Genomic DNA, 27,527 nt, shown 5'->3' on the forward strand with positions numbered 1-27,527 from the left:
GCTCACTTGAAAATAAATTCGTTGACATTTAAATAGAGTTACCTATTGATAAATTGTTACTCTTAAATATAGAGTTACTCTTTGTATAAAATATACATGTAGTTAGTCACTTAATAATAAAATTCAAAGTTTTAGTAAAAGCAACGGAAATAGGACACGAAAATTAGAAGTAGACCAGAGACTTGCGCCCTCCGGCTGTTGGGCCACACAAAATCTAATTTGGCAGTTGAATCACCTAGTTGAATTTTTTTGTACATCCGACGGTAGACGCGAAAGTATTAGAGCTTTCAGCATTTTCTTCATAACATCAAACAGCTAGAGTTTGATATACTGTTTGATATACTGTTCAATCAGCAGGCCTCAACAAACACCTCTATATTTCATTGGTCAATTTTATCTACCAACTGTTAGATGACTTTAGAATTTTCTGGCAAGTTCCTGTTACTATACAAAGACTAGATCGCTTGTTACTTATATACATAATAAGTATGTATATAAGTATGTAGGTATAAATTTTCATTGCCATTAGTAATCCTCTACAAAATTATGTTTTTCGTTACATGCCAACAACAGATATAAAAAGACAGAAATCAGGAATTATTGAGTGAGTTGAACAGACGTGTTTTAAAAGTCTGTAATTTAATAATTTTGTGGAGTCGGGATAGTGAGTTGAAAGTTACAGTTATAAAAAGTTCATAAACTGAAACATACAATGGTTAATTACAGGTGTGTGAAAACGGGGCATGTATTCCAACCATGGTGATTCTCACAAGTGTCATCGCGCTGTTGGCTACACCGGCAGTTACTGCGAGACCGAGATCAATGAGTGTGACTCAAATCTGTGTACCCATGGCTCTTCTTGCGTCAACCATCTTGGCGGTTATTCTGGTCGCCGTCTCGATGGTTTCCAGGGTCAGAACTGTGAGATCAACACTGATGACTGTCATTCGGCTCCCCTCCAAAATGGAGGTTGATGTAATAGTGCGGCTACATAGAGTCATCTCCTTTTTTTTTGTCGGTAGAAGGTAGGAGATAAGTTCAAATATAACCACTTATGACTTTCATATTCTTTTATGATTTTTTTAGATTCTTCTGTTAGCTGGTAGTCTATTTAATGATGGACCGTTTAGTCGTTCATTTAAAACACCATTTAGTTCACCGGCTGCTTATTTAGTATCCAGACCATTCAGTTCATTGACCATTTAGTTGAGAGACTATTCAGTTCATAGGCCATTTGCTTAAGAGATGATTGATTGACACACTGTTTAGATATATTAAACCATAACTGTCACGTACAACTTTTATCATATTTTCTAGGTAAATCAGACACGCTGATTTCGATTTTGTACTCAAAATAAAGATTGGACGACTAACCTTCAAATGCATCAAGGCTTTTTTAAAGCGTTTTAATATCGGTCTCGAAAACAACACGATCGGCACAACGATTTAGGTAGATATTATTTTAGTTAATTTGACATGTTGGTTGATATTCTACGTATGTTGCTTGTTTGTCAGGTACTGGAATGGCCTGAGGTGTGAAGTTTATGACGCATCGTTTCCTCAAGGCATCGGCGCGGATGTGACGATATCCACAATGCAGCAGTGCCACTGCATACTCTAAGGCAGCTATGTGAGACGATGGGCTGCCCTTAAAAGGCATGAAATGGTGTGTGTGTGACCAGGAGTGTGACTCATTTGCCTGTGATTATGATGGCAATGAGTGCTCCTTCAACCCGCCTCTCCGGAAGGACTGCACAGCTATTCGGCGGGTAGGTGCCATCTATGGCTCGTTTTCAACGCGGCCAACAAAAGCATTTACATTTAGTATATGGTTATCTAGAGCGTGTCACCTGAAAATGACAGATTTGGAGTTCAATTACCACAGAAGGTCACTGTTGGTGACAGTAAACAGAGCAGACTATAATTGAAGACTTAACAGTGTGACGATGCGATGCGTCGACAAACTGAACAAATATTCATACATGAGCTATGATAAACAAGCATTCAAATCATAGCTAATTTTACAAACACGTACACTCTGCTTGCAGTAAGCTAAGCGTACACCATACTTGATCTTGGAGAGGTTGCTCACGCACTATGGCAACAAGCTAATCTCTTTTTTGTTAGAAAGTATTATTGTTTTCTGTTTTTGTGATATTTATTCTTCTAAAAACAAGGCACACTATTTGTAGATTATACATTATCTTTTTAAGATGGTTAGTCATGCTTGGTGGACTGCCATTGCTGCCTATAGACATTCTCATATCAGTGGCTGTTCTACTTTCATCCTTGTATATAGAGGTGATATACCGTACAGGATGAATTTATTCGCGGAGTTATATTTCGCGAAAATTGTTATTTCATGCATATTCGCGGATTAATTTATTCGCGGCTGACAACTGTTACTCTCTATGAAGAGTTAACTCTATTGCGTCTTACAATAGAGTTAATCATACGCATGCACGCTTTGCGTGTGCTCGTACACCAAAACGCGGTATACACCACACCTTCCAACTACGAGTCGATCACGCTAAGCTATAAATTTTATGCTGCACTCAGGGGTTTTCACGAATATTCATCGATTTGGAGGCCTTTGATGAACCAACAGTTGTTGGTAAGTAATGAGTTTTTTTAAAACCATTTACTAAATTAGTTGAATTTTATTTTAGGTTTTCGGTAAAACGCAATATTTATTTTTTCCATCCCTACCGCTTCGTTATTTGTTTTAGTGTGAGAGAGATTTTTCATCGTACACGAAGGCACCATGACTACAAGGGTGGTAGATGTTATTCTTAGAAGATAACCAATCATTCAGGAGGTTTTGAAATTAGGTAGAAATTACTGCAGCTGCTAACAAGAAGAATATATCTGTTTTAAAAAAAGGAACAAAAACGCCTTTACGAGCACACATTTTTGGCCAACCGGCAGAACTTTGCAATAGTAAGCCCCGAGGAGAGTTTGATGATAACTTCCTTACCAGTCATGTAGTAGTGAGAGAATCGCCTTTAGCATCTACCCAAGACAGTGACAGCGATATAGAGCTGCTATTACCAAAATAACTAGTCAGAGAGCACCATTACACGTTAGTATTCATATATCAAGGGTACCAGTTCAATTTTATTGCTAGACAACCGCCATATGGACTAAACTGTTTATATTTACTCCATCGTTTGTAAAGTTTTATTTGTATTTGAAATATTTTATTTGTACTCAAGTTTGTAATAAATTATAATATATCTGTACACAAAATAAAAATATAATCGTGTTTGTTGCAGCGATATCAAGGAGTTGTTGTCGACGAAGGGGTCTGGGTTGACTGGTTGCTTCTCTGCCAATACTCCTGCCTTGATGAATATTACTACTTGTCTCTAGTTTTCGTAATCGGAGTAGGTTGTTTCATTCTCAATCTGCAGTAAACACAAAAAAGAAAAAATATTAACAAGTGTTACGGAAGTACAAAAACAATAGCTGAAGGATTTAATGAAAGCGATCAGTTTTTAAACAAAATAATTAACTAATGCAGTTAATTATGGAAAAACGTATCAGCTTTGCAAATCAAATACATACCATAATGTCCAGATCAGAATCATGATCGTCCTCAACTTCGGTATTAGAAATTGATAGAGTTTATTTCAATGTAAAAAGACTTGGAGAGATTTTTTGCGATGACGAAGCCATGCCTAATAACTTGTGAAAACCTTGAATAATTTTGTACAGTTTGATGCAATGGCAATAAAACTCGAAGCACCGGCAATGATTTTAAAGAAGTTTTGAAACTCGGCTACGTTTGGTACTTCTGCCTAGCGTCTATTTTTGCGATGACGCCATTCTGCATATCTTGTGACAATGTTGAATAATTTTGTAAAGAAATGTGATGCATTGGCAATGGTGTTAGCTCAAAGCCCAGGCCATGATTTTAAAAATGTTTTAGAACTCAACTACGTTTAGTATTTATGCCTTACGGCTAGTTTTTAACTCTATGCAGTAGTTATTCTCCCTTGTGATTAAAATTAGAACTCATTATTCAGATATACAAACTAAAATATAAATCAGAAGCACAACTGGCTTGTTTCAAATTAAATCCATCTAATGTAAAGTTTAAAACGTTTTTATCAAAAAGTATAGAGATTTTTCTATCACTTGAGATTGGTTTGTGGTTTGAGGTGATGTTATCGCCAGGACATTTGTTAGATTGACATTGGCAAAACTTGAACGCTGTTGAAATGTTCAAAAGAAAAGACATCAGTACATATACAAACAATAATATAAATCAGAAGCACAACTGGCTTGTTTCAAATTAAATGCTTCTAATGTAAAGTTTAAAACGTTTTATCAAAAAGTATAGAGATTTTCTATCGCTTGAGATTGGTTTCTTGTTTGAGGTGATGTTATTGCCGGGACGTTTTTAGATTGACATTGGCAAAACTTGATCGTTGATGAAATGCTCAAAAGAAAATACATATTGTTCTTTTGAGTGTTTTACCCACGATCAATTTTGCCGATTTTTCTTGAAGTTTATGCAAAGATTACCTCCTTTTACCTTGTTTCCGAAGGGCGATCGCTATGCGGATGTTTGGTATAAATCAAATTTCACCAAACCTTTAGAAAAGTCGTTGACAAAAATATTTTGCCAATGGTGGTCATAACAACGCTTATGAATTACGAAAAGTTGAGGTTTACCTCTATGGCTTGGAATAAAGTGATTTTCTAAAGCGATAACAACCGTTTCGGTAGCCGTTGGGAAAAAACAGTTTGAGTTAACAGTGTTGCGTTCGAGTTATCTATAGCAATTTATCATTATGTGGGAACGAACCGAAAAAACCGTTCGAGTTAACCATGTGTTCGAGCTATCCGTGGCCGAGTTATCCATGTTTGACTGTATTCCTATAATCTGATTGGTCGAGCTCGGGTGGCAATCATACCATAATTGAATTACATCATGTAGCAACAAAACAACTGCATGGCTCTGACCACCCAAGCAAACATTTTCTCAAAATAAATAATTACCTATTAACTAAGTTACCGAATAAGATTGTCCCCACCATCGCCCGTGTTTATTGAGAACACACTAACACATTTTTACCTCTATTCTTTTCAATACCTCATTATCTTATCGGTGTTTATCGAAAGTGATTATCATTTGCTGCCTTCTTGTGATGACGGAATGATGTGTCACATTTTAGTCGAAACCAACTGGGTTTACGTGGTCATCGGCTCCGTTTCGATTATTGTTGTGGCCATTCTCGTTGGTGAGCTGATTTCGGCGCAGAGGAAGAGAGCCCATGGCGTCCAGTGGTTTCCTAAAAACTTCTTTGGTAACAACTCACCTGCTGGCCTCGCTCGAAAAGGAGGAGATGGAGAAGAGGATGAGTGTAAACTGGATCGCATCAATTCTGGTAGGTGCCTTATAGATACATATATTTAGGTTTCACGGAATGAGAGGCCTCAGGCTAGGAACGGCCTGAGCCTGAATGCCAGCCTGCAAACAACAGGTTGAGGTTTAATTCCCAATAAAATACCTCCCGTGGTGACAGGAATGTCATCCAATCTTAAATTGCTCTCAGCAACCGGGCATGTCTCCAGGTGTAGAGGTTCCTCTGGCACTGGAGTCAGACATGTCTAGTCAGGATCACAAAGTGATTGTTTGTACACTGGCACTTAACAACACGCACAACCTCCGCTTGCAGTGAGCTGAGCAGACATCATACTCCATGACGGGGTATGTTGTCGTGAATATGATTCAATATTTTTAAACAATGTTGAATCTCAAAACAGAACATCAACAAAGCAAATATTCAAACTACAGATAAATACTAAACATACAAAATTTACTCTCTATACATAAATAACTTTAGATTTTAAAATGATCAGGCATTGATATAAAAATAGTTTTCCTAAGCAATGGTAAAATGTAAGCATGCTATTTACATTGCATGCTGGTTACTCATCTGAATAATATATCTAATTCTAATCTAATTCGATGTCTTGTTGATGAGAAATAAATGAGCTGCCTTTATAACCGGTGATCGTTGTGTACTTTTCATTGATATCTTACTTGATCTTACTCGTAACAATAAATGTAATAGTTAGTAACACTGCTGCATCTCTTGCTAAGCGATTGGATAGGTGAATAATTTTATTGGAAAAGTGAGTAACTCCTAAAGTGAGTAAGTGAGTGTTTTTGAATAGCTTTATTGCCTACCTGTGTAAATCTATTTAAGTAGGTAGCTCTATTGTATAGGTGAATAACACTGTTACATAGATGAATATTTGTATTGCTATGCAAATCTATTACATAGGTGAGTAATGCTGTTGCTGAGTAACTCTATTGCTTCAGCAAGTACCTCTATTATTGAATGGCTAATAATTAATCATACTGTTAGATTATATTGAGGTTAGTAAAAGTTTAATAACAGGTGAATAAGTTTAATAAAGGAGAACTGAGTAAGTCTATTAATGAGAACTGATGAATAAGTCTATGACAGTGCAGGATCACTGGTCAATGTTTTACTAGGAAATATATTGTAACACGTGTGTATTTTATATCTGCTGTTTTATCTGCAATTTTAGATCAGAGTTGTCTTTTCAGCATTCCGTTTTGATATTTTAAAACTTGACATTTTTAAAATAAGCTGCGTTTTGATTTCACATTTGAAACATTGTGCATTTAGCTGCCAAGAGGAGACGACTAACACCAGAGACAAACTTGGAAGGTGACAGAGCTTAGATACCTCAGCACTGCATTGCCACCCTGCCGAGTGCAACCCTCACCCCTCCTCAAGGAGATATTGGGAATGTTATAAACATTTTCTTCCTTAATGAGACAGTTGCTTTATTAAAGTCTGTTTTTTTTTAACGAAAATGCTACAGAGCCTTCCAATTCCTTTGAAGAGAGATTTGCATGAAAAACTGTTGACAGCTTTTGTAGTGTAAACTTGTTAAGTGGTTGCTCATAATAATTGGCTATCTATTCTGTTGCAGAAATCAGCAACTGTAAATGAGAAAGGACCAGGAGGCTTGACAGCTCTCATGCTGGCAGCGAGAGGCAGAGGTAGATTTTTTGACGACGCTCAATCTGGTAGCTCAGATTCTGACAGTGCCCTTAGTAAGTATTACTAGAGACCAATCAACAATAGCTACACTGCTCATTGACTGATCAACAATAGCTACACTGCTCATTGACCAATAAACAATAGCTGCACCGCACATTTTCCAATCAACAATAGCTACACTGCTCATTGACCAATCAACAATAACTACACTGCTCATGGACCAATCAACAATAACTTAATTAATTTTTGCCCAATTAAAAATGCTTTGAATACTCATTGACCTTATCAAAAATAGTATTGAATTTTTGAATTAATCAAGTAGTAGTTAAAAATCTTGCGGTTAAAGGCACATAAATGAAAATATAGGTTTGGTAAAATATATGTCTGGAGGAAGATACAGTGATAGAAATCTAGGGTGTAAGTTACTCTAACTTCCTCTAACCAAGTAAACTTTAAACTAACTTAGCTAATATGTTTATTTTTTAAGTTTTTATGCTTGATATTTAACATTTAATATATTCTCTACAATACCTTATGAAACCGCTGTTCTCCAGAACTTTCAATGTTATGCGTAGGAAGATTTTTAGGCATAGCTAAATATTTGAGGGAATTTCATGTTTTATGTGAAGGCAGTTGTAAGAAGGGGTTCGACTGTAATTGATGGAGGTTTGACTGTACTCTTATCTGTTGCTCTGACCAGTTTTTTTTTGTCCGTATGTCTCTGACTTCAATCATCTCAATTTGTTGTTCTAGACTCAGATCTAGCGTTTATGATGGGCCTGCTGGACTCGGGGGCGTCGGTCAATGAACATGATGAGGGAGAGACAGCACTTCACCATGCGGCTCGGCTTGGTCGTGGAGATAAAGCGAGGCTCTTATGTGAATGTGGTGCTGATCCAAACGCAAAAGATAAATCAGGTTTGTCAGATAAATCAAGCCTTCCTTAGTAACGTAGCCTTCCTTAGTAACGTGAAGCTATCCTTAGTAATGTGAAGTTTTCCTTCAGCGATGAGCTTGAAAGAAAATACCGTCAATTTGTTACATGAATGTTCCAGAAACTTCTTCGTAGGCGTGTAGTGTTGAGTGTTAAAATAAATGTTCCCATAAAATATGCTGTTACAGTTTGTTTTCAGGTTTTATTTCTAGCCTCTTTGCATTCATTACAAGGTTGGAATGCTTACAAAAACTTCTAGCGCCGTATTTTGGAAATTACTTCTTGTTTGTAATCACATATTTGCACTCAAACTTTCGATTATGGTGGAAAATAATGTTTGGGACAGTAAAGTATATTTCTACTATATGTAACAATACGCAACTATCTTTAAAGGTTGACTTGCAACAAAATTCACATTACAGTTATTTGGTATCAAAAGATTCGCCATGTCTTACTCTGTTGTATCGTAGGTGCCAAATATGTGGAAATGTGATTACAAGCTCTTAAAAGCTCAAAAACGAAAAGCCGCCGTAGATTGGGATCTCTTGATTTCGATGACGTATCCGCGGAGTTTGGTTATTGTCTTGTCACGTGATGTTCTCGCGTGAATTGAAAGGCCAATAAAAACCTCAATATAAAACTAATAGTAGCATTAGTTTATGACAAACACTTCGAGTTTTACCAAAGACCCCGTATCAAATATAGATGCTCGCTACTTTACAGTTTCAGCTTGGCCATTCCGCCCGACAATTCAATGTACGCATACTTGTCTGAGTTGCGATCATAAAAAAATGTCCAATTCTGAAGAGGTCAGACACTGGCGTTTTGAGCCTGACGCTTTATCTGAAGAATATCCTCAACAGAATCAAACCTCCCAGCAAGTAGGCACCGCCACTAGCCAACTCTTATGTGCCAAGCTAGCTAGTAGTACTCAATAGTTTTAGCTAGAGAGTGATAGAACGAATAATATATATATATATATATATATATACATATATACATACATATATATATATATATATATATATATATATATATATATATATATATATATATATATATATATATATATATGATTTTAATGATGATAATTATCGCTTCAAGTTGCGAAAAAATAATTACAGATTTTTCTCGAATGACAACATTAACAATTTTAATATTTAAATCTAGTGCTGCACTGATATACTGTTGGATAACAGCGACCTGATGTATTAGCTATGGTGGCATAGACATATCTGTTCATTTCTTTAGGAGCTAATACCACCGGCTACAGAGTGGTGTGTCTGCGAGCGCTGTCAAGACATGCCATCTCAATGTTTGTGCTGCCATGATGCTGAGTTTGCGCATCGTCTCCATGACCTCGGGGAGCATGAATGCCTGTGTATGCATCCTGGTGTGGGCGAACTTGGGGCGCCTGCACCTCTTGAGTTGGGGTGGAATAATTACCTGCAATATCATAGTGAGTTGGATTTTTATTTAATGTCAACATTACCAGAGCTATGCTAATGTGTCAAGCATTGTCTACAATTCTTGTGTTACACATTTAATGCATCGGTTGAACACACATATTCTGAACTCGTGGAACACAAGGAGAACTGTTATATTTGGCTTGTACACTTACTACAGTAGAGAGTGTATTAGTTTTATGATTTTATTATATAAAGATCGAGATTATTGTTTTTCAATAATTGTTTTGGTAGATAATCTATTCCCATTTGGAGAGCCATCGCCAAATGCTCGGAAAAGGTTGTGTGCATACCGCAATCTTGTGTTTTGCCTTATGCCGCAAATTCGTCGCGGTGAGCGACGGCCTCTGCCTGCCTGCTTGGTGTCTAACATTCGGTCTAAGGTTTGATCTAGAATTCTCAATCAAAGTCGTTGAGTCTCTTCATTGCCATAGCACAAGCCCTTGAACACATAGTCTGCAAACTCTTATTCATCATCCGTTGGTGGGAAAAGAGCCCAAATCTTAGACACCAAGCAATCAGGTAGAGGCCGTCGCTCACCGCGACGAATTTGCGGCATAAGCCAAAACACAAGCTTGCGGTATGCACACAACCTTTGTAACAACATCCGTTGTAATGGACCTCACTCTCAGGCCGTGGGAAATTAGATCGGACCGGCATCGCTTGAAGCCTTCCAGCTCCATGGCATTAGAGCTGGTGGTCTCCGTTGACTGCAAAGTAAAGAAAGTTATGACCAACAATCACTTTCACATTATTTGAATGAATTATTTAGCTAGATCAGCAACTTCATGTTTATGTATTGACAACTACTAAAAGATTTGGGTTTTTGTCAGGCTGTGAAGTAAAAACTGTCAAAGTTTTACCTTGACAAGATGGCTGCTGACTATTAAACCGCAGCTGTGATCTATCGTAGTGTAGGCCCCGTATAGTGCGCAATGCCCCGGACTATCACACCTACCGTCACCTGCCAAATCAAGCTCCCAATCGATTGCTGCCATCAATCCCTCGTTATGCTGGGTGTACTGCTCAGCAATACACTGTAAAATATTGTAAAACTTCATTATACAAGATTAATTTGTATCATTATCATTAGTGTAAGAAAGTAGAATCCTCTTACCCCTTTTTGTGCTATATTATGATAAAAAATCAGAATTTTAAATATATTAAATATTTCACTTGAAGGATGACATATTTTCATTTAAAAAAAAAAATTGTTTTTAAATGTCGTTATTCAATTAGTGTGCCAAGCTTTTACTCACATTTTCCAAGTTTATGGGTAAATATTAACACTCGCACCATGTAAGTATTATCTTTGTTGGTAGAGGCAAACGCTGTGGCTTGGTATCGCGATGTTCAGGAGCGACAGAAAACGGAGGTTCTGAGTAAGGCATCCGCCAGAAAAGAGTGATGCAGCTGCTAGCAGGGGGTTGATGATGTGAGCTCTGTTCACCCTGGCAGTTGTTTCCCAAATGTACGATTGGTGACAGGAGGCTCATGTAACCTTGAACTCTACCCATCCGCCTTCTCGCACCATCGTGAATGAGCAGGGGAGGGCGCAGGCGTGGCAGTGAAATAGTCGCTGGAGTGCTGTCACACTTACTATTATTTTCTCCTCTTTGAAGGAGGATTCGGGTCTGAAATCACAACACAATAGTTGACTTGCAATGAGATTTGTACAACATCATTTCCTGTTATTATATCATATTTGCTTGATCAGAAAAAGAATAAATATATAGCCATGCAATCATGACACAGATTTTACAAAACCTTATCAGAATCCATAATATTGTAAACATAAAAATGTGAGTAATAACTCTATGGATATTATTTATATTTTGTCAAGTTTGTTAAGTCTAGTTCTATCTTACATGTAATTGGAAAGCGTTTGACGCTGGCCAACATAGCACTAAAACTCTTCCCAGTCTTCAGTGGTTGGCACAAACTCTTCATCATCTAATATTAATAATAATCATCTAATAATATGCTATTACCGATGATATCAGAAAATGACAATAACTATTTTATATAACATATCTATAAGCGAGTGGGGTTAAAAATTTGGCTAAATTAATCGTGAAACTTATAACATTAATTTATCAATTATAGATTAATATATTACGTTTTACAGATAGATATGCAGTATGAATTAGTTTTGTTATTATAACAAGAATAATACACGTAATTAAAAAGATAAAATACTAATATTATCATATTACAATTAAATGACATTAATATTGTAATATTAAATATAGATTAATACAGTAGTATTAGGAGAATACATGCACTAGAAAATAACCCGAGTTACTACTACTAATACAAGTAGTTCATAAAATAAACTACTCACACGCTTTGGTGACATGTTGAGTATGCAAACAGGTTAGAAAACATGTCTTTGAAATGGCGAAAACAAAGGTAAGAGTAAGCAGGCGAATAAATAAAGTTTGTCACATCCAGCTTCACCCAGTTGCTCCACGCCCGGTGAAGGTCTTGTCTTTTCTCTGCTCTTGACCAAGAAAAAAGGTGCTTGGAAGCTGCACAAACACGATGTGGTGCATTAGACATTATGACGAATTGAAATTAACAAGTTTAATACGAGAAAGCGTGTCCGCTATTTGCGATAGATCAAACTTGAACTGAAACTAACATTATCTGATCATGTGACTTACAATTCCCGCCATATGGCGCGAACATTTTCTACAGCATTTTTCGACCATCATAGCGGACCAAAAGGCTCATCATGTTTTTCAGAAGATGATATGCGATCGTTCAAGCTAAGTTTGAAAAGTTAAACATTTTTATGATAGGTTTTGAGATATCAGTGCTCAAAGTTGTAGCATTACGATGCCGATAAAATGGACGCATAAGAACAATAGACATGGTTTTTATTGCAAGCGTGAAGTATATTTGTGAAAATATTTCAACGGATAAGGATGCATGAAAGTGTAAACATAAACTATCTCGCACACATACGTCACATTTTAGCCGTTTTGGAAAGTGAATCCAAACTACGGCGGTCTCGTGTGGCTGTGATTTTCTGTTCGTTTTTGAGCTTTTAAGAGCTTTTAATCACATTCCCACATATTTGGCACCTACAACACAACAGAGTAAGACATGGCCAATCTTTTGATACCAAATCACTGTAATGTGAATTTTATTGCAAGTCAACCTTTAAATATCTGCAGTTCTTCTCTAACTCGATGTTAATTCTTCTTTCACTTGTCGTTATGCGCTAAACTATTTTGTATAAAAAACGAAAGTATCAAATTTCGATAGAAGAATCTTTTGCTAGCCCTTGCGTACCCATACATTTAACTATCAGGTTTTATTGAACGCAAGTACATGCTACCACTTGTTTCATGTTAACCGCTGAAGTGTCAAAGACTGCCATATGACTAGACGGTAAGTTTTGTTGTCATGTCGAACTCCACTGCGCAGCGCAGTGGCAGCTGATTCCACACGCGTCTTCCATATACTTCTTAAAAACAGGCAAACAAACATCAACGACAAAACGCACGATGGTACAACTCCTATGATCCTTGCAGTCAAGGTAGTCGCTGAGGGCATGGTCAAAGAGCTCATACAGAATAAGGTAAGTCTAAGCTCATCATTTAAAACTTGCTACTGACAGGTCCGGCAGGTGTTTGTGATACAGCAATTGTTTATATTTAGGTAGCTCATGCCTACTGTCTGCATATCTATGGCAGGTCTGGCAAGTGTTTGTGACACGCCAATTGTTTATCCTTGTGTAGCTCATAACTACTGTCTGCATATCTACAGGCGGACATGAATGCAGCAGACTGCAACAGCAAGACAGCTTGCATTGGGCAGCATCAGTCAACAATTACAGAGCGGCAGTAATTTTGCTTAAAGAATAGAGAAAGCATGGTATTATTATGCTTTAATAGTTATCTTGAGGTGTTGACAGATGTTCTAAAAAAAGAATCAAGGAGATTGACCCACTAGAAGCTGAGATATAGACAGCCAAACACAGGTCTACCTAATAAAGAATGAGAAGAAAACCCTTCGAAAATCCCGAAAACTGTGACGTATAAAATCGACTTAATGGTCATGTGCCGAAGTTGCGCACCCTTACCGCCGTTATGTATAATGATTGTTTTGGCTACGAGATGTGAAACGCTTCTCGCGATAGTAAATAATTTACATACTAGCTCTGGTTTCTCAGGAAAATCATCCAAACATTGTGTGGTAAAGGCATTTGCCCACAACCCCTCGTCATGATTTTTCAAAGCAGAAGAGCAGATTTTGACTATTGTGCTTCAAACTTTAACTCGATCTCCACGGATATGCTCCGAAGATCATCTGTTCAACGAACGGCGCGTCTATAGTCTATATGCGATATCCGCGATATGCAGTTTGTTTAGAATAAGAAATAGGAATGGGACTTTTTGTTCCTTCATCACTTTTCTAGTGTGTATCTACTGCAGCGTTCTTCTACTGTGTATCCACTGCAACATTCAGTTGATTTTCATGATTATCGTCACTATTAACAGACTGGAAGTTCACTTCAGCCATAATATTAAAAAGACTAACTTGACCGTGCTGCTCTTGCTATAAGAAAAGAAAACGATAACTTTTGCTTTGATTTTTCTATTGATCTATTATCTTATCTATGATTATTTTTTATGATTTATATAATATTCATAATGCATATTATACAAAATAATAATATAACTGCGTATAGAATAAATGATGTAACTAATACAATTTGTAGAAAATTCCAAATGATAACCGAGATTGATGATTGATTTAATCGATTCCATTTATTAGCTATAGTTAAAAAATCTGAACAACGCTAAAGATGAGTCTGAATAGGGAAGCTAAGTAGGAGAACAACAAAACTGAGCTGAACTAGCAAGATAGCGAAATGTTGCGAAATAATAGATGCGTGTAATTATTTTATGCTAAAACTAATCTACACGTCAGAGGGACTGGTTCGGAATTCTAGGAGCGATGTTTGTTAGGCCCAATTTGAATGTTCTATACTTCCAGGGATTAAACCAATTAAAATGCCGTGATTGTTATAGGAGAGCCCATGTGTTGGCTTAATTGACCAATGGCACACAAGTCGATTTCATACGTCATATATTGATGATTACTAAAACACTTATGTTTTTTGGTAGACCTGTGTTTGGCTGGCTATATCTCAGTTTCTGGTTGGTCAATCTCCTTGATTCTTTTTTTAGAACATCAGTCAACACCTCAGGATGAATAATAAAACATAATAATATTATGCTTTCTCTATTCTTTAAGTGTGGTGCCAATCGAGATGTGCAGAATGGATAAGGAGGAGATGCCCCTGTTCCTCGCTGCCAAGGAATGCAGCTACGAAGTTGCTAGACTGCTAGACGAGAACTTTGCTAATAAGGACATTCCTAACTCACAGGACAAACTTTCCCTTGATATCGCCTTAGAAAAACAACATAATAAAATAGCTGATCTTCTCAAGGAGAATAAGGTTGCTGCCTTCTCTCTTTAGCCCTGGATTTGTGTCCAGTGTACAAATACTAGCCTTGCTTTGCATTTTCCTTGTTTTAGTTGAATTTCTAATAAACCATCTTTTTAACTGTGCATAGCCTGAGTCCTGTCAACTACATGTATATGTCTGCTTTAAAGGCTGGGTCGACTCTCCCCCGAAGAGTGGCTGCATGGCCATATTCAAGGCAGTAAACAAAAGCCTAAAAAGAGTAACAAAAAGTTTTCCAATTTGAAAGAAGTCTCCGCGGTGACTCAGCCGACGCTGTCGGCAGTATCTGGTTATGTGGAGACTCTTCTAGGGCAGCCTCACAGAGGTGCATACAGTTCACTCTATAACCTGATGTTTATATTAGTACTAGATGAATGCCTGGTGATGTTTCCAGACAGACAGACAATCAAGGATACTTTTATAGGAAAACAAATGTGCTAAGATTGCTAATTGACCCTGACCTTGCTTGAAATTGACCTCCTTTTTGACATTAAATACGCTGTACTGAGTCTGCTTTTATAACCTTCCATCATGTGAGAATTTGTGAATGTCACGGAGCATAATCCAAAGATCATTCGTGCCGTTGAGGGGTGCAGTGAAAGTGTCGGTTTGGCCAACTGAACGCCATGGGTTCTAGTGCAAAACAACCTTTTTTGAATCGCTTTACTTCACCGCGATAGTTTCAAGATCACAAGATCAGAGTTTTATAATATCGTAATTTAAATGCTTGGAGTTATTCTCACGTGTCATATTTTCATTCATCCACGTAATATACATACCCAATTCTAACTCTTAAAACTTGTATTTTAATTGGTCGGTGTCAATTTTTAAGCTGGTACTTAATTGGTTGACTAATCTCTGCCATTTATTGGTAAGTTTAGACAACTTAGCTGTGATGAGTGTTAGTTACAGCGCAATTTGATGAGGAAGTTTGCATATTTCTATTCTGTTACCATAGATACGGTGACTCCAGAGACGAGCTCAGGGGAATCTCCTGCAGAGTTTGCCTCAGAAATCCCTCCTCAATATGACAACCTGTTCGCTTAGCAATTCCCCCTCTTAATGCCTATGCGATAAGATCCCAGGTTAGATTTGTAAGGATTTTTCATTCTGCATGGTTGCATCTAGAGTTAACATTTTATTAGAGCTGTAAAAATTCATGTACTAATTTATATTCAGATATCTGAAACAATTTTTTCACATTTGGGCAATCGTGAACAGAGGTTTGTCTGCATTACTGAAAGACTTAAGACATGGGTAGTGTTCGAATATTAATATTTAAAATAATAATGTTAAAGCTGTAAACATTCATGTACTATATGGAGTTGTAGCCTCGTGTTTTAGAATGGCGAACCTGCAAACAACAGGTTGGGTTCAATTCCTAAAAGGAACCTTTAGCGGACATACTCCATCTTGGAGGAGTTGCCAGCTCACACTATATAGTCGTTATTACAGTTATCCACAGATTGACCAGAACTACCCGTCTATGGAACCTCAACAGTTAACAAGTCCTCTCAAGTCCTCTTACCCACTCTCCCCTATGAGGCTACAGGCGCTCCATCAGTCTCAACAGCAGCATTCCCGGCACCCGCAGTACCCCCACCATCAGCCTCAGGTACCTCAACTTTCATAGCTACCGTCTCGGTATGATGTAGAGAGTTGTCTGAAAAATTGATGAGCTTCTTATGTTATTCTATAAATAAAAGTTAGCAGGAAAAATTAGGAAATTTTTCTTCGGCGCAAAGTAATCCCCTATTAGCAGTCAGGATTATTGGAAAGACGACGACTCCTACTTCAAATACGTCTATTGTCTTATATAGATAACTATTTATTTATGTATGTGAATAACTATTTATACCCTACAGGATGAAAATATTCGTTGGTTATAAAAATTGGCGATTTCGATTTCATTGCCTGGGCTTTGAGCTAACACCATTGCCAATGCATCACATTTCTTTACAAAATTATTCAACGTTGTCACAAGATATGCAGAATGGCGTCATCGCAAAAATAGTCGCTAAGCAGAAGTACTAAACGTAGCCGAGTTCCAAAATTTCTTTAAAATCATTGCCGGGCTTTTGAGTTTTATTGCCATTGCATCAAACTTTACAAAATTATTCAAAGTTTTCACAAGTTATTCGGCATGGCTTTGTCATCGCAAAAAACCTCTCCCAGTCTTTTCATATTGAAATCAACTCTATCAATCTTTAGTACCGAAGTGGAGGACGATCATGATTCTGATCTGGACATTATAGTATGTATTTGATTTGCACTACAGATACGTTTTTCCATAATCAACTGCATTAGTTAATTCTTTTGTTTAAAAACTGATCGTTTTCATTAAATACTTCAGCTATTGTTTTTGTACTTCCTTAACACTTGTTAATATTTTTCTTTTTGTGTTTACTGCAGATTGAGAATGAAACAACCTACTCCGATTACGAAAACTAGAGACAAGTAGTAATATTCATCAAGGTAGGAATATTGACAGAGAAGCAACCAGTCAACCTAGACCCCTTTCATCGACAACAACTCCTTGATATCGCTGCAGCAAACATGATTAAATTCTATATTTTATTTCATGTACAGATATATTATAATTGTTTACAAACTTGAGTGAACAAATGAAATATTTCAAATACAAATAAAATTTTACAAACGATGAATGGAGTAAATATAAACAGTTTAGTCCATATGGCGAATAGCGCACAATCTTTGAGAATACAAAGAGTCAATGATTCATGACTCTTTGTATTCTCAAAGTGAATACAAAGAGTCATGAATCATTAAAAACAGCATGGTAACATTAACTTATTTCTGTGAAGCTTTGTGTATACATATAAATCTTAACATTCTTACATTTACAAGAGTAACTGTTTGAGTATTTATTATTTGTGAACTCAAATCAGCGATACGCTTGATTGTATTGAATTTTAATTGCTCTGTCTTTTCATGCTTATAGAGCTTGTGTAAATAAAGAGCCATTATTCAACAGACACCTTGCTTGCCGCCATTCACCTTGCTTGCAACAATTACAGTTGTGCATGAGAGCTATTACTCATTCGGTATAAAACAGCTTGTACGCAGAACCCACTTGCAAGTAGCTAGACTTGCAGTCAGCGCTGACTTCCACAACAGTACATAGGACTTAAAGAGACAAACCTAGAATCTGCAATTTTCCTTAGTGAGTATGCTCTCAATTTCTCTTCTTTTCAACTGTCTGTCCCAGGCCTGCTCACAATGGAATATACATAGTTGGAAGAGAATGCATAATGCATGTGATTGGCAATGTCACGATCTGTAGGCCGATATCTTCTATTAAATCTGTCAAGAAGGACATTTTTGAACTTGGCTTTTAGATATTCCAGCACATATGGCCTCATCTCAGGTTGAAAATTAATACATTAATGAAGGTGATGCACTGATGCATTGATGTACTGTGAAAACGACATACCGATAGGTAATGCAGCCAGACCACAGGATAAACATATAATACGTAAAAGCAGCAAGACACCCAAAAACATCAAAAGATACAATAATTGGAAAATGTCAAAAGTAAATTAAAAACTTCAAAATTCGAGTAGTCAATCATATGGAAAGTGTGTCAACACCAGATAGAAAACATGCCAAAAGGAAGTCGAAGCAATTAAACCTAACCACCATCACTAAGAAACCATCAGAGAAACTTTTTAGACGAATCAAATGAGTCACATACAGATCTGCCACTCCTGTCAAACATGACCTAGATACCAGAAGTAAGTCATGAGCTGCTACACCCTACATGTTAACATCACGTGCATCAGCTGAAGATTTACGCAAACAATATATCTTCATACTTCTGACAAAACAACAACCTATACCCACAGGCTAGCCATGCCAGACATCTACAAAAGAGACCAGCTCCAATGACTCAGTATCTCTATTCCTCTCTCTTTCCGAGAGCCTTCTTGCTCTCTCTTCCGCTGCGACCGTGTTGTTATGTTGTGTGTGGACCCGGATTAGTTATGCTTAACATAATTTCTCCACAACCACACATAACAGCTATATGTATTCTCAATAAACGATCGTTATTTATTTTTTTCTCAATCGAGTACTCATAGCGTGGAGATGAAAAAGGAATGCGTTCGTGGGTTGATCTAGTCCGGCATACGCACCCGCCTGTCTTGACAAACTGTACTTTTTGCAGAGTTGTCCCCCCCCCCCCCCCCCGCCGAGCGGGCGGGCGAGCAAAACGTTTTGCATGCCCGCTCGACTAAAGCGGTAAAAGAAAAAAATAGACATTTATGACGGGAAAGAAAAGTTACTATACCGCATATACCGCATGCCGAGAGCGCCAAACTTTTCTCATGGGAACTAGCTTTTACTTATGAAAAACGTTACCAATTTCTTCAGCCTCCAGAATCAAGCAAATTTTCTGTTTTTAATTTGAATATCCTTCGTTTTTTTTATGTCATCGATTTGTGCACATATGCGCTTGATCGCGGAAATGCCGCCATATTTATGAACTAGCTTGCGACATTCTCATTCATTTTGCATATTCTCATTCACGTTTTAATATTATTTCTAGTATCATGTCGAGTTTATATTGGGATTTTCTACAAGCTAGTGTTCAGTATCGCTATGCTGGAAAAACCAGTGACATAAGTGGATTGGATCCGTATTTCATTGCGAAGAAGGACTTAAACAACGACAAAGAGTCCCGGCCTCATATAACCACCGTTGATTTAGTGGAGTTTTTAATATTTAGGAAGTCTTATTATACGACAGATGAACTTCGAAGTTACAAGTCTCTGGAAGCATATAAACTTTTTCAGGACGGGTGAATCAAGGAAATCCTACACAAAAAAATCAACTCATTTCATCTTCTAAAAACAAAGGTAAGAAAAATTGTCGACGTGTAAAAAAGGTAATAAAAGTAAACGGATTTTACTAGACCTGAAAATGTGTTGGAATAATGAGTTATCACTTGCAGCATACACTAGTATTTTTCATATTTTATGTCACACTGACAAGTCAGGTCAGTGAACAAAGGATTTGACACAAAAAAATGTCCTACAATTGCTCACTTTATTTAAAGATTGACTTGCAACAAAATTCACATGACGTTATTTGATATGAAGAGATTCACCATGTTTTACTCTGTTGTGTTGTAGGTGCAAAATATGTTGGAATGTGATTACAAGCTCTTGAAAGCTCAAAAACGAACAGTTAATCGCATCCACATGAGACCGCCGTAGTTTGGATTCTCTGTCCAAAACCGCTCAAATGTGACGTAGCTGTGTTAGATGGTTTCTGTTTACACTTTAATGCAATCATATTTGTCGAAATAGTTCACAAATATACTTCACGCGTTCAATAAAACCATGCCTATTGTTCTTACGCGTCTGTTTTATTGTCATTTTAATGCTGTCACTTTTAGCAGTGTTATCTTATAACTTCCTAAAAAAATTTGTATAACTTTTTAGCCTTTGCTTGAAGGAGTACGTATCATTGTCTGATAATCATGACGAGCCTGTTTGTCACCTGGGATAATTGAAAAGTGCTGCAAAAATTATTTGCAGCAAATTTAAAGTAGCGAGCATCTATATTTGATACGGGGTCTTCGGTGAAACCCGAAGCGTTTGTCATAAACTAGTGCTACGATAAGTTTTATATTGAGCTTTTTATTGGATTTTCAATTCACGTGAGAATATACGTGACAAGACGATAACCAAATTTTGTGGTTACGTCATCGAAATAAAGAAATTCCAATCTATTGGGGCTTTTCGTTTTTGAGCTTTCAAGAGCTTGTAATCACATTTCCACATATTTAGCACTTACTACACAACAGAGTAAGACATGGTGAATCTTTTGATACCAAATAACTGTAATGTGAATTTTGTTGCAAGTCAACCTTTAACGATCATATCTAAATTTGAACGCCTTTACTGAGACTAACATTTGCTCATTTGTACGAGTTCTGGAGCAAGCATGAATTATAACGGAAAACCTTTAAGCCATGAAAGATGTGATGCATTATAAAAATTACTATAAAATTACTATATAGTGTTCTTGTTTGAAACCAGTGTATATTTTTAAAGCTTTGCATACTGATATGCGTGTGCGGGTACGCACGTGTGTGTATACGTATGTGCATATATGACGAAAATGTAAACTAGTTTGTGCAATCACTGAAAGTCAGCATAACTCTTCTACTAAACATCAGTATCCTAAAACACCCACATCGGTCTATCATGGTATTACATAGCATTTTACGTAATGGATTAAACTTACATTATTTTTCCTCAAAATGCTTCATCATATTTTTCAGGGTGTTGACCGTAGCCAGAGCATTGATGATTGCTTAACGGTCAATTGTAACTATGGAATCTGTGTAGATGGTCATCTTAACCACTCATGGAACTGCTACTATGGATACGCAGGTATGTCAAATCTTAACCACTCATGCAACTACTACCATGGATACGCAGGTAAGTCAAATCTCAACCACTCATGCAACTGCTACCATGGATACGCAGGTAGGTCACATCTTAGTACTGTTTATTTACAAGTTCTGCAGCTTTTTTCTGTTCTCTTATATTCTGAATGGTTATTTCTATACATGTATATTCATATACTGTATATTTATTGTATATTAGTACGCTTAATAGTGGTGTACTCTGTAAAAGATCACCATGATTAATCAGTATGATTGTTCTCTTGACATTCAGCGTATGGAATTGTCGTGAGAATTAAATGACGATTCCCATGAGAATCGAACAACAAAGCGTTTTGGCTTCATCACTCCAATAACGCTATCAAGTGTTATTGGAAACGTTGAAGAACACTTCATCTCCTGCCATACCGCTTCATTGACGATGAAGCGGTATAAAAAAGCGACATGCCCCTTACTATTGCCATTCATACAAATGCTCACATGAGCACAATATAATTGTCCGCATGAGAAGAATTGGCCTTGACCCCAGATATATTAATTGAACCTTATGAAAAATATTATCATCATAACACGTGGGCGCATTGGTAAAATAATCAGTGCGCGCTATAGCTGGAGGGACACACAGATCCGCATACTTTGAGAATTATATTCATTTAGCTGGGCATTCACTTACCGGTAGTATATACCAGCTGCATTACCCGTCAACGGTCACAGATTCACATACAGCAAGAGGTTTGTTGAGAGTTGTGTCTACTGAAATTGTTGGGCTGATCAGACAGTATACACATATCCAGTCATACATGTCAATCATTTTGGGGAGATCAATGGAAATCTGTGTTGTATTTTACAGCTAGATGCGTGTAAAATCTAGTAAATATTCTAGATTCATGTGTATAGAATCATGTGTCTAGATTCATGCATCCGTTTTACCCGTCTATATTTGCAGTGGACGATCGCGCACTTTTGCCGCCGAGTCGCCGCCCCGGCTGACCAGTCTTTAATCACGCTCTCGCAAGCACCTTGCAATCAATCGCTTTGGACTCGCAATCAACCGCCTCGCAATCAATCGCCTAATATTCAATCGCTTTGCAATCAATGGCCTAGCACTCGCCAACTCATTCATCCAGAAAGCCACACCCGGAGACTCTCGCTGCACTCAGGGGGAAAAAGGTCTCCCGCGCATCCCCGATTGACGCCACGGCCCTAAACCGCTAGCTGCATTACCCGCCTACAGGAACAGATTCGCGTGCAGCATAAGGTTTGTTGAGAGTTGTCTTTCATACTATAAAACAACTCCAAATATGCAGTGTGCTAAAATTGTTGCCCTGATTTATTATTATGTAAATTGTCTACTGAAATTATTGCCCTGAATATACACATATACATTTCAATAATTTTGGGGAGAACAATGACAATCTGCAATGTGTTTTACAGTTTAATGCGTGTAAAATCTCGTCTATACTTTGCAGTTGACGATCGCGCACTTCTGCTGCCGAGCCCCCGCCTTGGCTTACCAGTCTTTACTCGCCGAACAGTTGACCATCGCGCTCTTGCACTCGCCTCGCAATCAATCGCTTCGCACTCGCAATCAATCGGCCCGCACCCGCCTCACAATCAATTGCCTCGCACTCACTAACTCATTCATCCAGAAAGCCGCACCTAGATACTCTCGCTGCACTCGGGGCAAAAAAGGTCTCCCGCGCATCCCCGAGTGACGCTATGGCCCCAAACCGCTAGCCGCATTACCCGTCCACGGGAACAGATTCATGTACAGCAAGATGTTTATCGATAGTTGTCTTTCATACTGTAGAACAACTCCAAATATGCAGTCTACTGAAATATTTTGCCAGTACATGTATATAGTGTCAGAGCGCTCACCCAATACGAGCTTGCAATGTACTGATTATAGGGGGAGCAGCTATCACCTAGCGCTCTACAGAACGTGGCCTTCACACAATAGGTTATCCTCTGTATCCTGGCATCCAATTTGGATTTGCCCCCTTTACACACCACATGCACAGCCACCCAGTTACAGGACTGGAGTTGTCTAGGTGAAATGCAGATACCCAATAACAAGACAGGGGGCTATCTCATCTTTGTTTTTAGCATTCTACGGTAGAGTTTAGCATTATATATGTACAGCATTCCTTATATCCTTTTTACAGACACCTAAAGCGGTAAACACACAATCATAACTCTCACAATTACTAGCAAACATGTTCATATTAGGATGTCAGATTAGCCTGTGTATTAAACTGTAGCATCTTTTCAACATTGCAGTGTACAAGCTGCTAATGACAAGCTACATTACAGTTGTGTAACAAGTATGTCCTGTTTTGAATTGTAGGCGGTAGTCTTATGCTGTGCAATCGTGGGTGTGGCTATCTACAGACGTAGATATAACTCAAACCTAAAAGAATCTTAGAGACCTGATGATGTTACAGCACTGCTTATGTCTGTGCACTACAGTCCAGATCATAGACATGCTAATTTAATAATTTCTCACTTACGGTTTAGGATTTGCTCTCTCTCTCTCTGTTCCTTATTTGATATATTTACAATAACAGAAAATGTAACAGTAGTAATACATGGTTATTCATTCAGTAGTTTCACCTTTATATTTGGAGTTGCTCTATTCTTCTGTTTATTTGTAATCGTCTGGAATCTGTTTATTGTGATTATAGCATACGTAATTTTAATAACGTATGCTATAATAGTAACCAAATAATTATTAAATACCTAAGAATATTATGCTATTGCTTATTACTTCAATTTAGCATTTAATTTAATCATTCTTATTTTGTTTTCAAATACTCCAGATTGTACAATATTATTTGTTGTATAAAAGATTATACGTAATAGTTGAGGTCTGAATTATGTTGTCGAGTTACACTATAATTATATTTGTAACACCTGGGCCATATTTTACATTAAGTCAAACATTTTATTTCACTAATTGTCCTTTACTTATATATCCTTTTAAATGACGTTAGATTTAATATTTTGTATTAGTTTATTCTGTTTTGACACCAAATTATGATTATTTATTTTAAGGTTTTCTTGGAAATCTAGTATATGGTTGGTGATTAAATTAAGATCTCTCAATTTACCAGTATTTGAGCAGTTTGAGCAATTATATTAAATACAAAGTATTCATTACTGAAAGCATTATAATTCACTAGTGTAAATAACTTTAATTTGTTTGAAGAATAAAAACTATTTAGAGTTACGTTATTAAAACATGTTAGAAGACATTATTATAAAACACCCATTCGCTTGTTTGCATATGTACTTTTAAGTTGAATAAAATGTATGATAAATAAATATTTCTTGCAATTTATGATACACCAATTTTCACTACCGCATTAACTTCGCTGTGCCGACTGTAATGTTGTTTTTTGTATGATTGTGGTGGCAATTGTTAGAATGCAGACAATGAAGGGAGGGCAAAACAGTTTGTAATGAAAGGTAAAATCATGTGATATTAAAGCCTGTCGCTTAGGCTATCTACATGTATAACAAAAAGATGGAAAACACAATAAACAGGGTGTTAGCAACAACTGATTATTTACAAACATAGAACACAAAATATCACAAATATGAAATGGCAAACATGATAAAGGTTGTTTGCAAGAACGGATGGACGACGATGAGAATAAGATCAAGAATGTTCACTGCCCTTGTCAGATATCACACTTTACTGATAGCTGTTTGACTGCAGTAGAATATTAAAAGTGGCGACTGCACTCGTGGGAACACCCATGTTGTTAGGGTTTGGAATCTTCAGCGGTATCATCAGAAATTTCTACACCTTTCCTCACCACACCGCTGTCTGGTGACTGGCACACTCAAGACAAGAAGATCTTGAAGAAGATGGAACTGGAGGTTTTGTATTGCTGGGTTTGGAGAATGGGAGTGTCAACTGTCGTACTGCTGGTAGCAGTAACTACCAGCAGTTACTGCTGGCTGCTGTAAGATTATGTTTCTTGTATGATTGTGGTGTCATTTGTTAGCATGTTATATATATATACCTATAACATATACATGTATATATATTTATATATACATGTGTATATATAAATGTATAGATTATTTTATATTTATATATACATGTGTATGTATAGATATATAAATATAGATATATATATATATAATTTATACCTCATTTTAAATTATTATAAGCAATTATTATGTATGAGCATATGCACGTGTCTGTATACATGTATGCATGCTGTATTAAATATAAGTAAAGAATCACTTGGAATTTCACATGGTGGCAGCTGACATATTAGTGAATATTGTTAAAACCAATAATTGTAAATTTATTTCATTTTGAGCAATATAGTTCCATGTATCATTATTATAATTATTATTTATACGTGTTAAACTGCCTACTAAATAGCCAACATGATCACTAGACCAATAAAAAGGAAAAAAAAACTTAAATAATAGGTTTAAGAGAAAGTGCCCTAAAGCATTATCAAAAAGCCTCATATTATTTCTTAAAATCTTTAACTCGTAATAACACATCTGTTTCAACCTTGTGTTTATAACTTTCACTCTTTGGAAATGAACAATTCATAAAGACGTATAACAATATAACTCCTATGAGGCAGAAATATACTTACGTCTCCTCATTCAATAGCCGCAGGACCTCATCCCAGCCATCATTTTTTTTCTCTCGCCGTCTCCTCTCATCGCCTTTCACGACTTTTCTAGGCCTTCAAAATTTAAAGGGTGTAAAACTTCCAACCAATCAACTGCCAGATGAAATGCAAAAACTGTTCGGGCTCCTCTAAACAACTGAACCTTTCTATCAGTTTTCTGACCCAATCAAGTTAATCCATTTTAAAGAAAATCTATGAATTTCTATGAATTTTTATGAAAACTTGTTATAAAGATGACAACTATGTCATAAACATATGACAAACTGTTACGGATAAAAGTCAACAGACTATAAAATTGTTAAATCATTTGCCATTGCACAAGCTCCAAATAAATTATTAATAACTACGGATATGGATACTATTCGCAGTTATTATTGATAATATCTACCCCAACTATTATACGAGAAAAACCAACAGACAATTACGAAATATGAGTCAAATAGTATACACTAATGTACTGTAAAACAAACTATTACTAGGTTAGAGCTAATAGACTACAGGTAAAACATATGTTTATCTGGTTGCTTCGTTGCTATGTTCTTATTTGCCTATAAGATGCTATATAGATGCTACAAATTAAAATATGCATTTACTGTACAAACAGTTCTGCTTGTATTTGTTTTCTAGTTTTCTTTGGTTTCAAAATAAATCTGATTATGAGAACAATTAGGTTCCAGCAAACCTTGACCTCCAGCGAAGGTTAGCATTTTACAGCTGACTTCCATTTTGCTATAATTATTTTCCAAGCTAATAATAAATTTAATCCTCACCTCACTGGTTTCTCTTCCTGTTTCACTACTGAGGGCTTTGGAGATTTTCTAACGATTCTGCGAGGCACACAATATGTCCATGGCTTATTTGTAACATTGTAACCATTGGCTCCAGAGGCAACTATAACAAATTCATAGGCATAAACTTTGTAATGAGTGAAGCATTGCAGTAGACGCTCCCACAAAGTAGTCAATCCATTCCGGGAATGTTTACTTTATCGTGGTTATACGTCTTACAAACAGTAAAATACATGTAAATTGCCTAATCTTTGGTCCTTCTAAAAGAAAAAACTCTACTTAATGTAATAATTTAATGACTGTACAATAACTATAACAGTATGCATTGGTATCAGCAACAATGTTCAGTTTAAATTGTCTGTATCTAATCAATCTTTCATCACTTTCACTCGGATAGCAGTCCATAATTACTGCAAAATTACAACAAGTTAAAGGGTGTTTTTCATTCCTACTTTTCATCCTACCGAAGTAGAGAATATTCTAGAAATGTAGCCCATATACTGTATAGCATAAGTGAGCAGATTATCGATAGTGAATTTGAGAGCAGATTTTATCCATGATAGAGCAACTCTAAGGGCATTACTGAGAACAACGTAAGACCATACTGCAGCTAGCTTCCAGAATGTTCCAACTCATGATGATGATGATGACACAAGAGTTCATTAGCTGTTAAAAATGGCATCCAATGTGACGCATGAC

General features: G+C 36.8%; 1 protein-coding gene across 2 annotated transcripts; it reads left to right on the top strand.

Annotated features, from left to right (window-relative positions):
• The first annotated feature begins 1,661 nt into the window (after positions 1-1,661).
• On the top strand, positions 1,662-11,090 carry LOC137398833 (uncharacterized). Of its 2 annotated transcripts, XR_010979021.1 has the most exons (6): positions 1,662-1,769; positions 5,184-5,396; positions 6,672-7,105; positions 7,806-7,970; positions 9,238-9,445; positions 10,775-11,090. XR_010979021.1 is itself a non-coding variant. In XM_068085008.1 (5 exons), exons 3-5 carry the CDS (start codon positions 7,030-7,032, stop codon positions 10,858-10,860), a joined length of 327 nt encoding a protein of 108 aa, XP_067941109.1. In that variant the 5' UTR covers positions 1,662-1,769; positions 5,184-5,396; positions 6,672-7,029; the 3' UTR covers positions 10,861-11,090. The 2 variants fall into 2 exon arrangements, 1 of the variants encoding a protein (XP_067941109.1); XM_068085008.1 differs by lacking the exon at positions 9,238-9,445.
• Positions 11,091-27,527: the final 16,437 nt, after the last annotated feature.

The sequence above is a fragment of the Watersipora subatra genome, chromosome 6 (assembly GCF_963576615.1).
Source record: "Watersipora subatra chromosome 6, tzWatSuba1.1, whole genome shotgun sequence".
Lineage (NCBI taxonomy): Eukaryota > Metazoa > Bryozoa > Gymnolaemata > Cheilostomatida > Watersiporidae > Watersipora > Watersipora subatra.